The sequence below is a fragment of the Leuciscus leuciscus genome (genome assembly GCF_965113295.1).
Source record: "Leuciscus leuciscus genome assembly, chromosome: 21".
Lineage (NCBI taxonomy): Eukaryota > Metazoa > Chordata > Actinopteri > Cypriniformes > Leuciscidae > Leuciscus > Leuciscus leuciscus.
The window spans coordinates 4,698,166-4,710,340 of NC_138745.1; the positions used below are offsets into that span (position 1 = coordinate 4,698,166).

At 36.8% G+C, this 12,175-nt stretch overlaps 1 protein-coding gene across 2 annotated transcripts; it reads right to left on the bottom strand.

Annotated features, from left to right (window-relative positions):
* Window positions 1-32: 32 nt before the first annotated feature.
* Window positions 33-11,638, bottom strand: zdhhc16b (zDHHC palmitoyltransferase 16b). Of its 2 annotated transcripts, XM_082152169.1 has the most exons (11): window positions 11,472-11,629; window positions 9,282-9,350; window positions 8,198-8,442; window positions 7,091-7,285; window positions 6,093-6,181; window positions 5,725-5,753; window positions 5,472-5,605; window positions 2,409-2,494; window positions 2,201-2,324; window positions 1,365-1,435; window positions 33-1,259 (listed from the first exon to the last, which is right to left on the bottom strand). In XM_082152169.1, the coding sequence occupies exons 3-11, from the start codon at window positions 8,435-8,437 to the stop codon at window positions 1,157-1,159; spliced, it is 1,071 nt and encodes a 356-aa protein (XP_082008295.1). In that variant the 5' UTR covers window positions 8,438-8,442; window positions 9,282-9,350; window positions 11,472-11,629; the 3' UTR covers window positions 33-1,156. The 2 variants fall into 2 exon arrangements, with proteins under 2 accessions (XP_082008295.1, XP_082008294.1); XM_082152168.1 differs by lacking the exon at window positions 9,282-9,350 and having other exon boundaries at window positions 11,472-11,638.
* Between the last annotated feature and the right edge of the window lie 537 nt (window positions 11,639-12,175).

Genomic DNA, 12,175 nt, shown 5'->3' on the forward strand with positions numbered 1-12,175 from the left:
GCCTCAACACACTCATCAATAACACCAAAATGTTTTCAGCTTTCTTACATTTATTTCACATTTCATCCAGAAGTCTGAGAACATACTGAAAATATGCAAATTAAAATAAAACATGGGGAACTGAAAATAATACTTAAGATTTAATTTAACATCAACTAACAATGGACAATACTTCTACAAAAATGTATAAATATTCATATCAACATTTACTAAAACACTTTTAAAATCAAAAAGTTGTATCTGTTAACGTTAATGCACTTTAAACTAACTTTAAAAAAAAAAATTTGTTCATGGTTTAACGTTAATAAATGCTTTAAAAATATATATTTCTCGATATTAGTTCATGTCGGCTTATGCGTTAACTAATAAATGAGACCTTGTTGTAAAGTGTTACCGAAACCTTTTCGTTTTAGGATTTAGAAAATTTTCAAACAAATTTATGAAATGAAAAAATATACTTATAAATACAAGAGTCAGTAACAATTCTAAGTAACCAATTAAAAAACGGTTTTTACATTTTGACCATGTTATTACTTGCAAGAGGTGCATTAAAGCAAACAGGGAACATTTCAAATACCAAGACATCCTGAAATTCATGTTAATTGTAATACCGAAAATATATTTTATAATGAGAAAAATAAAATAAGAAAAGAATAAAACATTTATGTAACATTTTTTCCCCCAGTAGTCTCAGACTTCTGGAGCCCATCGCATGTCTGTACAGGAGCAGTAAAACTACAGACGTTTTTCATATGTAAAAGTGTGTTCATTCGAAAACATTTGCAAATTATAGCAAATGTTTGACTAACTTCAATTTAACAAAACGCATGGACCACTTTGGAAATGTTTAGACATGGTGAAAAACAGTTTCATAAAGGACACAGCTCAAAGATTCCCGTGTGTCGTCATGATCGCCATTGGAAGTGAATCTTTTAAGTTAAAAAAATATAAATATTCCACAGATGTCACCAAAATCCATTCACATTAAGTCTTTGGCACCAAGAACTACTTTGAACTCGGCACAAGGATCTCACACTGTATAACAAACACATTCAAAATATAGAGACGGCCTAAAGGTCAGCAGTCGTTGATTTCTAAAGGTCAGGGGTGATGCAGAGCCCCTTCATCAGAGTCTGAGATATGATCATGTGACGCGTCATATGACCACAGTGTTGTTCCTGTATGGAGGACAGTCCCACGTCAGGCCGTCCTCGTGAGGAAGATGAGCGGAGGGCAACAGAACTCGCGTTAGCCAGTCACTGAAAGACAATAAAAAAACTGATTATAAAATATTCACTGTGAAATAGTTGCACAGTTCAGGTTTGCCTTTAAAAATAAGATAATAAATATGGTAAACATCTCACCTCCGCTTCTCAACACCAAAAAACCTCCTCCAGTTGTTCAGCATTCCATGGTGGTATGGGTTACGGAACATCTGTGAACAGACCGTCGAGTTCATCTTCAAAAATTACAATACTACATTTTTATAGAACTTCCATCTGAAAACCCCCAAAAAGAAGATAAAAAAATAAATAATAATAAAAATGTTATTATTATTGATTTTTACAATTGCATTTTTTGCTGTTAGTTTTATATAACTTCATCTCTAAAACCCCCCAAAAAGAAAATATATCCCAAAAATGTTATCTATATTATTATAGATTTTTGCAATTGGTTTTTTTGCTGTTAGTTTTATATAACTTAATCTCTAAAAGCAAAAATTAAAATGAAAACCAAGAAATACATTTTTTTTTTAACAACAACAAAATTTACCAACAAAATTAATAATAACAATAATTATATTTCCAAATATAGTAGTATTAATATTATTATTATTAGTAACAATGTTATTATTATTATTAATATTGTTATCATTAAATAATAATATTGTCAGATTTTTGCGATTGTGTTGTTAGTTTTATGTAACTTAATCTCTAAAAGCAAAAATGAAAACCAAATAATTATTTAACAAAATTAACATTATAATAACATAGTAACTAATAATAAAATAACCAGTTTCCAGATATTATTATACAATATATAAAATATATTATTTCCAAATATATTATTATTAATATTATTATTAGTAACAATGTTATTCTTCTTATTGATGGGTTTGTAAACTGTGTTCAGCAGGAATGACATGCGCTGTACACTCTGGTCTCGGCTGGTGTGAGTGTGTGTGCTCGTGTTAACTCACTTTGCCCCTCAGTTTGAGGCGTGTTCTCTCTCTGTGGTTGATGTGTCTCTCCACACTGGTCTCTGCTCTGGTGATCAGCACTGCGTGCCACAGCGTGAGGCTTCCCAGAGCCACAGACACCGAACTGGTGGACGGAAGAACACACGCTAGAGACGTCAGGCGTTAAAGATTAACATGTGAAGACACTCACGGTGATGAGCAGTCTTACCTCGTCAACACCCACAGATAAACCAGGCTCTTATGAAGCATTCTCTCCTCACGGGTGAAGGAAGGCGGAGGCGTCTGATAGGAGCTCTTCAAACACAACCATCATCATAACTTACCCACACTACTGAGCAAAACTTTTTTTATGTTTTTGAAATAAGTCTCTTCTGCTCACCAAGGCTGCATTTTTTAAAATAAAAAATACAGTAATATTTTAAAATATTATTACCATTTTAAATAACTATGTTAAAATGTAATTTATTCCTGTGATCAAAGTTGAATTTTCTGCATTATTACTCCAGTCTTCAGTGTCACATTCTAATATGATGATTTGATGCTCAAGAAACATTTCTGATTATTATCAGTGTTGAAAAGTTCATATTTTTGTGGAAACCGTGAAACTTTACTTTTTGTTTTTTTTATTCTTTTATGTATAGAAAGTTCAAAAGAACAGCGTCTATTTGAAATAGAATGTTTTGTAACATTAGAAATGTCACTTTTGATTAATTGAATGCATCCTTGATGATAACAACATTTCTGAGGACTAAAACCATCAACAAATATAAAACCATCAACATAATTTCCAATAATTCTACAAATCACATCTCACTAATATGCTACATATATTAAGCTGAAGTCTTTCAGAGCTCATATGAAGACAACTATTGATTTACTGTCTGTGGCTGCAAGTTCACTGGGCAGAAAGTTAACTGAGACTAACTAGTCTCAAAGATGACATTGTGCTTTTTTTACATGTTCAAGTGTGTAAAGTTCCTGTTTGAGCGTGAAAAAGTCCCTCCAAAACACAAAGTTCTTCTCTATATCAGTGTCAGTGTTTCTGAACTCCTGAAACGCCTCCAGTGTAGTCTTGAGTTTCTTCCGGGAACGAACACGTCACAATATTCCTCATTTAAATAATACATACGCAGAATAAAGGGGCGGGGCCTGTACACTAGGTCCGCCTACATCACGCGGGACCTTTCAACGTGATGACGTAATGCGTGGCGCATCGCAGAGCTAGTTCAAGACAAGCATTTGTGGTTAAAAAGTATATAAATGTTTATTTTTGTTATAAAATGGCCGATGGTTTGTCTAGATAAGACTCTTATTCCTCGGCTGGGATCGTAGAGACTTTGAAGCTGCACTGAAACTGACATTTGGACCTTCAAACTGTTGGACCCCGTTGAAGTCCATTATATGGAGAAAATGTTTTCTGATGTTTTCCTCAAAAACCTTTTCAAAATTTCTTTTCGACTGAAGAAAGAAAGACATGAGCATCTCGGATGACGTGGGGGTGAGTAAATTATCAGGAAATTTGAATACTTAAGTGAATTAATCCTTTAACAGGTTTCAGGGCTGTGCTTACTAATGATTAATAGTAGCCTGTGAGGTGAAAGCACTAAAACATTTAGTAGGTAATTTTATGAGAGTAGTGTCATGCTAACACAAATAATGTTTAAGTCTTGAGACTATACTCTGAAACAAGTCAACAATGTTTTGCATAGTAAAAGCACTAATGTGAACATGACTTTTACGTGAATGGAAAGTTGAAAATATTTTCTGTGGAAATCAACAACAGGCCGGACTTGAATTTAACCCGGAACATTCCTTACAGTAAGACAAAAAACAAAATGTCAGCTTTTGCCCTCTAGGAGTTTTACCCAGAGTGCACCTGCAGTCTCTGTGCAGTTTCTACCTGCTGTGGGAATGGTATATTGATTAGCCCCGCCCCATGACCACCTCCCCTTTATATTAGCCCCGCCCCCAGGATGCCTCCCCTTTAGATTAGCCCTGCCCCCAGGACCGCCTCTCTTTAGATTAGCCTTGCCCCCCAGGACCGCCTCCCCTTTAGATTAGCCCTGCCCCCAGGACCACCTCCCCTTTATATTAGCCCCGCCCCCAGGATGCCTCCCCTTTAGATTAGCCCTGCCCCCATGACAGCCTCCCCTTTAGATTAGCCCTGCCCCCAGGACCACCTCTTTAGATTAGCCTTGCCCCCATGACAGCCTCCCCTTTAGATTAGCCCTGCCCCCAGGACCGCCTCTCTTTAGATTAGCCTTGCCCCCATGACAGCCTCCCCTTTAGATTAGCCCTGCCCCCAGGACCGCCTCTCTTTAGATTAGCCCTGCCCCCAGGACCGCCTCCCCTTTAGATTAGCCCTGCCCCCAGGACCACCTCTCTTTAGATTAGCCCCGCCCCATGACAGCCTCCCCTTTAGATTACCCCCGCCCCCAGGACCGCCTCCCCTTTAGATTAGCCCCACCCCCAGGACGCCTCCCCTTTAGATTAGCCTCGCCCCCAGGACCACCTCCCCTTGTGTGTGAATGTCCATATACCTGCCTGACTATAAAAACAATGCAAGCTCACCATTAAACAATCTCCCATTATGATCATTTAAAGTTCTATTTTTGAGATAAATTAATACTTTTATTCAGCAAGGATGCATTAAAGCTGAGCTACAGCTTTCCTGTAGCTCAGTGGTAAGAGCATTGCGTTAACAACGCAAGGTTGTGGGTTCGATCCCAGGGGATTGCACATACCTATGTATAAATGTATAGGATAACGCAATGCGTCTGCCAAATGCATAAATGTAAATGTAAATTGATCAAAAGGGACCGTAAAGACATTTATAGGTTACAAAAGATTATATTTCAAATAAATGCTGTTATTTTCATCAAGTAATATCACGGTTTCCACAAAAATAGAAGCACAACCGTTTTCAACATTGATAATAACCAGAAATGTTTCTTGAGCAGCAAATCATCATATTAGAATGATTTCTGAAGGATCATGTGACACTGAAGACTGGAGTAATGATGCTGAAAATTCAGCTTTGATCACAGGAATATATTACATTTCAACATACATTCACATAGAAAACAGTTAAATTTAAAATTTAATAATATTTAACAATATTACAGTTTTTACTGTATTTTTTGTCAAATAAATGCAACCTTGGTGAGCCTTTGACTTCTTTCAAAACCCACATCCACAGAGTAAACTCTCTGAAGGCATTTGGATCTTGTAAGTTTGCCTGAGTAAAAGTAAACCCCCAGGAGGAGCTCACCTCGATGGCGTTATAGGCGTCCAGGAACATGTCTTTGGCACTGATGCTGCAGTAGATGCAGCCCATGGTCATGAACAGGCAGAAGCTGAAGAAGTAACGGTGGTTGAAGTGACCCACGCAGTTATTCAGCCAGGCTGGAAGAGTGCTCAGTTAAGACGGAAACCACAGCAGGACATCGTCACATTATAATGAAACAACATTTACTTTTCTTCACGTATCGTATGGTCATTTACTGGCTGCTTCATAAGGATACGACAGTGGTGGTCCATTTTCAAAATACATCTGTGATGGAGGAAACAAAACAACGCATTATTTCATTTAAAAATTAGACTGCAGCAATTGATTATTTGATTAATCTTTAAATTAAATATTTTATTCCATTATAATAATAATTAAAAAAAATCTGTAATATTCAAATGTAATTCTTGCAATTACACATTTAAGTATGGAGTAATATTAATTAACAACATGTACTTTCTATAGGGTTAGAAGGAATATGGTTTGGTTTAGGGTTAGTTGAATATTATGCATAATTTACTGGCATTACTTCAGTTAGTACAAGTGTAGAAGGACACGCATCAGATTCACTTCGACTGCCTTCAGTCTGCTAACTCGCCTCACCTGTTGCAGATACTGCAGTGATGAGTTCTGGCTGGTTTGGGAACTATACATTTTTTGCAGATAGTAACAGTTGGTATATCACTCTTTTCCTAAAACAAAAGACACAACAAACACTTAATGAAATGTTAAATATTGAAAATAAAAAGTACACAATGAATGAAAACGCAGCGTTTCACGGGACTGGACCAGCAGAAACAAAAAAAAAAAGTTATTTTGGCGTAATTTGCTTGTTTTTAGTTTTCTGATTGGTGGAATTTCTTGCAGAATCATGAGTAACTTAAACATTATTATTTTAAAACAAGTTGAAATAATGCAGACTGAAAGCAAATATCATCGATTAAAGGGATATTTCACCGCTGGAGAGATGAATGTGTATTTAAATTGGGTCATTTATGTAGTAGAAATGTGAAATTATTGTAGAAGTTGGTGCCTTCTAGACTGAGAATGTATTTTTGGCTCATGTGGATGAAAGACAACAACTCCCAGAATGCACTTGCTTCGCTGCTCTACACTCCCAAGCCACGCCTCCCGGTTACAGAGGGCAGTATCGGGAGAAATGATACAGCTAGGCTACTAGTCGACTCGAAACTGAAAAGACGGTGTTTTATCGTGAGATCCCCCTATGGGCGGGTTGAAGACATGCGGAACGAGCTCCTCCTATTGGCTGGAGTCTCTCGCCTCTGGACACAAGAGCCTCTGATGAGCTAAATGATGATTTTTGCATCATTTGAGGTTTTTTCCAGACACACAATCCAGAAATCTCTCGTCTCGGGGGGACATGAGGGAGGGAAGCACGGTCATTCCAACATACTACCGGGTTTCTACTGATACAAAGCTTAATGCTAATCAGTGAAGCATCCCTTTAATGACCTCATAGCTCTGTTGGTAACGGTTTGGAAGTTATTGTTAAAAATCAGAACTACTTTTACTTCCAGAACCCAATTGTTGGACTCTATTGCTTACTTAAAATGTGAAATTGGAATATGAAGAAAAGGCACCTGTGGTGGGAAACCCGGACACGTGGTGATGGCTTTATAGTAATGGTAGACCAGCATGAGGAGGTTCCAGTGGCCGTAACAGAGGTGCCAGAGGATCCAGTGAACGGGGTACGTGCTGAAGATGATGGGCAGAACACACAGATAGACGATGATCACGATGGAGCTGGTCAAGGCGATCACCAGAGACACAAACACCTTCACAGGGGAGACAGAGATGAGGGATTAGAAATGGTTAATCATGTGAGCTGTTTAAACATGCATTAACTAACAAGTTCCCACAAGAGCTGCACGATTCTGGATAAACTGAGAATCACGAAAAAAAAAAAAAAAATTGAATATAGATTACGATTCTAAATGGACAGCTAAACAAAATCATGTGTAATTTACTAGAGGTTCTGACAAAATGTTGGGTGTAGTCACTAATTAAAACTCATCTTTGATCACCAAAATGACTTATTTAAATATTTTTTTCCATGTCTTAAAATAGCTTGAATGCATTTCGACACCCTTGCCTCATTTAGTATACGCGGTTCTATGAATATGCAAATGAGCCCCGCCTCCGCTCACTCACTCAGCTCAGAGATCCACTCGTTGACGATCACACGTTGATCTGATTGGTCACAAGGTAGTTTGTGACGTCAGAAACACCAGCGATTTCAAAGCGTGTTTTTGAGACTGTCTTTGGTTCACTGCAGTTTTAAGGAGGAAATACTCAGCAATGGTGTTCTGACGTACAACCCAGAAGCGCTGCGCTGTTACACTCCGTGAACTCACTCAGAAGGAAATCAATAGTTGAATAAAGTCTTTTTTTTTTTTGTGCACAAAAAGTATTCTCGTCGCTTGATAAACTTAAGGTTGAGCCACTGTAGTCACTTGGACTATTTTAACGATGTCTTTACTGTCTTTACTAACTAGCAGATATCGATTACATAGAAGCCTATGGAGGAGTGAGACAGCTCTCAGATTTCATCAGAAATATCTTAATTTGTGTTCTGAATATGAACGAGTCTTTCGGAGTTGGAACAACATGAGGGAGAGTAATTACTGACAGAATCTTCATTTTTGGGTGAACTAACCCTTTAAGAAAATAGATTTTGTTCTGCCTACCACTCCAAACCAGCAGGTCATATTGTCCACCAGCCAGTAGATGGGCTCAAAGACACAGTCAAGCACCGTATCTGAATTGGTCAGGACGTTGTAGTACAGGGACTTCATCAGCACCGTCCCATAGTTCCACAGGTCTCGTACTCGGTTCGGCCGCTTTCTGCGTCCTCGTCGAAGGCAGAGCCGGAACCAGCGCAGGAAGAGACGCATAACCCTGGAGAGGTACCACCTCCAGCTACGCATCCCTCCTACAACACACACACACACACACACACACACACGACAGAGGCTCAGTGTTTCTCTTCTGCGTAGTGCACACAAACACAGGTTACAAGCTCCCTGACCTCCACACCTGCTTCTTTTGAGCTTTATACTCTTCATTAAACACACAAAATCAATAAATAATACAGCCTATGGAACCAAAGACTTTGTAAATGAATAAAACTCAGAAAAAAATTATGATTAAAAATTATAAACCTATTAATTATCTTTTTATAATAGCAATATTAGGCAATATCTTTATTATTATTATTATAAAAAATGTGAGAATACAGTTCCTATCCAAAAGAAGAAGAAAAAAAAGTCAAAGAAATTCCAGAAAAATATGTAAAATAAATCATTTTGAAAACCAAATAAACACACACACTATATATAGAAGATATTCGGTAACTAAGTTAAAAATGTAACAAATGAATTCAAAATGTAAAAAATCAAACAAACACACAAACACTGGATAGTCCAAGAAAATAAATATACAAGTACATACATTCATAAATACATTTAATTAAAAAAATTATAATAAAAAAACACACATATATATAGAACATTCCAAAATATTCTGGAAAAATAAATAAATAAAAAAGCAAGTAAATAACTAAATAAATTAAAAAATTAAATCAAATAAAAACACACACATACAGAACATATTCCAAATACCACCAATATATTAAATAAGCAAATAGATGATAAATAAATTGTGCAACAAAATTACAAAATCTTTTAGGCACACAGAATGTAATTAAAATCCTTACCAACTCTTATCGTTTCTGCTTTTCTAGGCAAATAAATGCATTAAAATAGGACTCACTAAAAACTGTCCTTAGCTTGTCTGTACCAAGAGAGAAACGGTCCCATTTCCAAGAGATCTACTCCAGAACTGCAACCATACACACACACACACACACACACAGAAAAGCATTAGTTTGATTACATAGAACGTAGCGAGATCAAAATACCTGGTCAAGGGGTGTATAACTATTGCGCAGGATTATCAACTAATGTCCGAGGCAGAAAAAAACACACTAAATATTTGATCAAGTCCTTGGCAGTTCACCTTATGTAACAACAACAACCAACTTAAGAAAAGTTTCAAGTCACAAGACCACTGTAACCCAGCACTGGACACACTTCCTCAAGTGTGCATCTGATACGGCCAGTGGCTGATGAAAGTGAGGATTAGTTACTAGATGGAGGCAGTATTTTTATCCCAGTCCCATGGGGTTCCTCTCAAACTGGCTGTTTTTCCAAATGTCGCAGGTGAAAGGTGAGCTTGTGGTGAAGACAATTACACGCCGTGACGTGATGATGACGTCATCCTGAAGTCACATGGTGTCAGTAGCTCGTTACCAAGTTAAAAAGCTTTTAGTGAAACACACAATGCTTGAATGTAAACTCTCAGGTCAGTATACACAGATTTTAATGTTTTGATGGAAAAAAAGGGTCATCTTAGATATTAAATAACACAAATGGAAGTATATGCAGAGACCAAAGATATTAAATAAAACAAATTTAAATATCATATATATAATCATTAATAAATAAAACTAAAATAAACTAATTTGGGTAACACTTTATTTTAGTGTCCCTGTTACACATCTAAGCAACAACTAACCCTATAAATCAAATCATGTTATTAATTAATATTACTGAGTACTTATTTAATTACACAGTAACAAGGACACCTTAAAACAAAAAGGGTTAAACTTTATTTTACAGTGTCTCATGTTACGTGTAGTTTGTATAGTAGTTAGTATAAATTATGCATAATTACATGCAACTAACCTTATACCTAATCCTAACCCTATAGTACGTACATGTAGTCAATTATTATCACTATCACGAGTTTATAATTACACTGTAACAGGGACACTATAAAATAAAGTGTAACCCTTTATTTAAGGTGTCATTGTTACAGTGTAATTAGACATGCAAGTACTGAGTGATAGTAATTGACTACATGTACTTACTATAGGGTTAGGATTAGGTTTAAGGTTAGTTGCATGTAATTATGCATAATTTATAGTAACTATACTATACAAAACTACATGTAACATGAGTAACAAGGACACTGTAAAATAAAGTGTTACCAAATTAAGTGTAGGATTAGGGTTTGGTTAGTGTAACACAAATTTGTTCAGTGGGGAAACTCGTAAATAGGCACAATTTATATTTGCTTACAAAATCTAGCATTTAAACATTACATATTCATAATTTACTCTCTGACATCATTTATTCTGTGAAACCCATTTGTTATTTAGAGTCTCAGTCACCATTCACTTTCATTTAAAAAAGATGCAGTGGAAATGGATGGTGACTGACGAGGAGGCTATCAGTCCCTTACAAAATGCATCAGATTTCCTTTTTAAGAGTTTGCAACAACATGAAAGTGAGCTAAAAAAGACAAAGACATGCATCCAGTCCACTGGACATACATGGGAAGCCCCTTTTCCTCCAAAAGTAAGGAGCTTTGCACTGTGATTGGAAAGGCTTAACCTCTGTCACTTACAGCAGAGCACAGTCACATATCCCGTTAGCACGTTTACTTAACGTTACTCATGCACTTTGTGGATTATTTCAGGACATTTCAAGAAATTCAGGACTAAAGTATCCAGCATAGACACTGAAGAGACACAAGCACAGCTCAGTACTGTGGGCATGAGAGTGCGCGTTCGCCAGCTGTCCCACACTTGACCTGGTTCCACTGCCATGGTTATGATTGACACACACTGGAACACTGAGACCGGATACATGACCTCGGGTGTACACTTTCACTTCTGATCAAAGGATAAACTTTCCATTACAACAGCAGAACAAAGACAACCCAGGTCAAATAATGGACGAACAGACTAGTACAGAAGCATGTGAGGGCTGGTGTGTTTCTACGGTCACTGCAGAGGACAGCTGCTGTATATACACTATTCACATGTGAACGTCACGTGAGGATGCTCATAATGCACCGGCAGGTAAACGAAACATATTTAAACGATAGGCTACGTACCACCAAATCTGGCTCCGTAAAGGTTTTCCACCGAATTGCTCATACAAGGATTCAGCTCATGTTCGCAACTGAATGAAACACGTTAAGGGTGATCACACATTCAAAATAATACACATCTCCTCTCAGCAAATTCAGCAGCATGAACTGAGTACCAATTAAACTTCCGGTCTTTACAGCAGTTTTTCAAAATAAAGGTCGCGACAGCAGCGCTACGTAAAATCTTTGTAATTTTCTCCACATAGAAATTGATTTTAAACGACACTGTATAAAATTCAAAACAGACCAACCATTGAGGCCGATGAGATTGTTTAGTTATAGTCTTTATAAGGCCGTTTTTATTTATTTATCTATTTGTTTGTTTATTTATTTGTTTGTTTGTTTATTGTACTTAGGTCAAATAAAATAAAATAAAGATATCCAGATAGTTAGAACAAGTTGCAAGGAAAATAACTATAAAGATAACGATAGTTCTAAAAAAAAAAAAATCTCAATATTAAATCGTATCAGAGTTCCCACCACAGCTATAACGATAACGGTACAGAAAAACAACATCATATTTAGAATCACTTTCAGAACGATTTTATCCAGCTGTTGAACAATAAAAACATTGACAGCCAATCAGAATCAATCCTGCTGAAAAGAGCTCGAGCATTTAAAGTGACAGACAAGCACGCGCTTAGAATAAACAGAATATCGGACGCTAA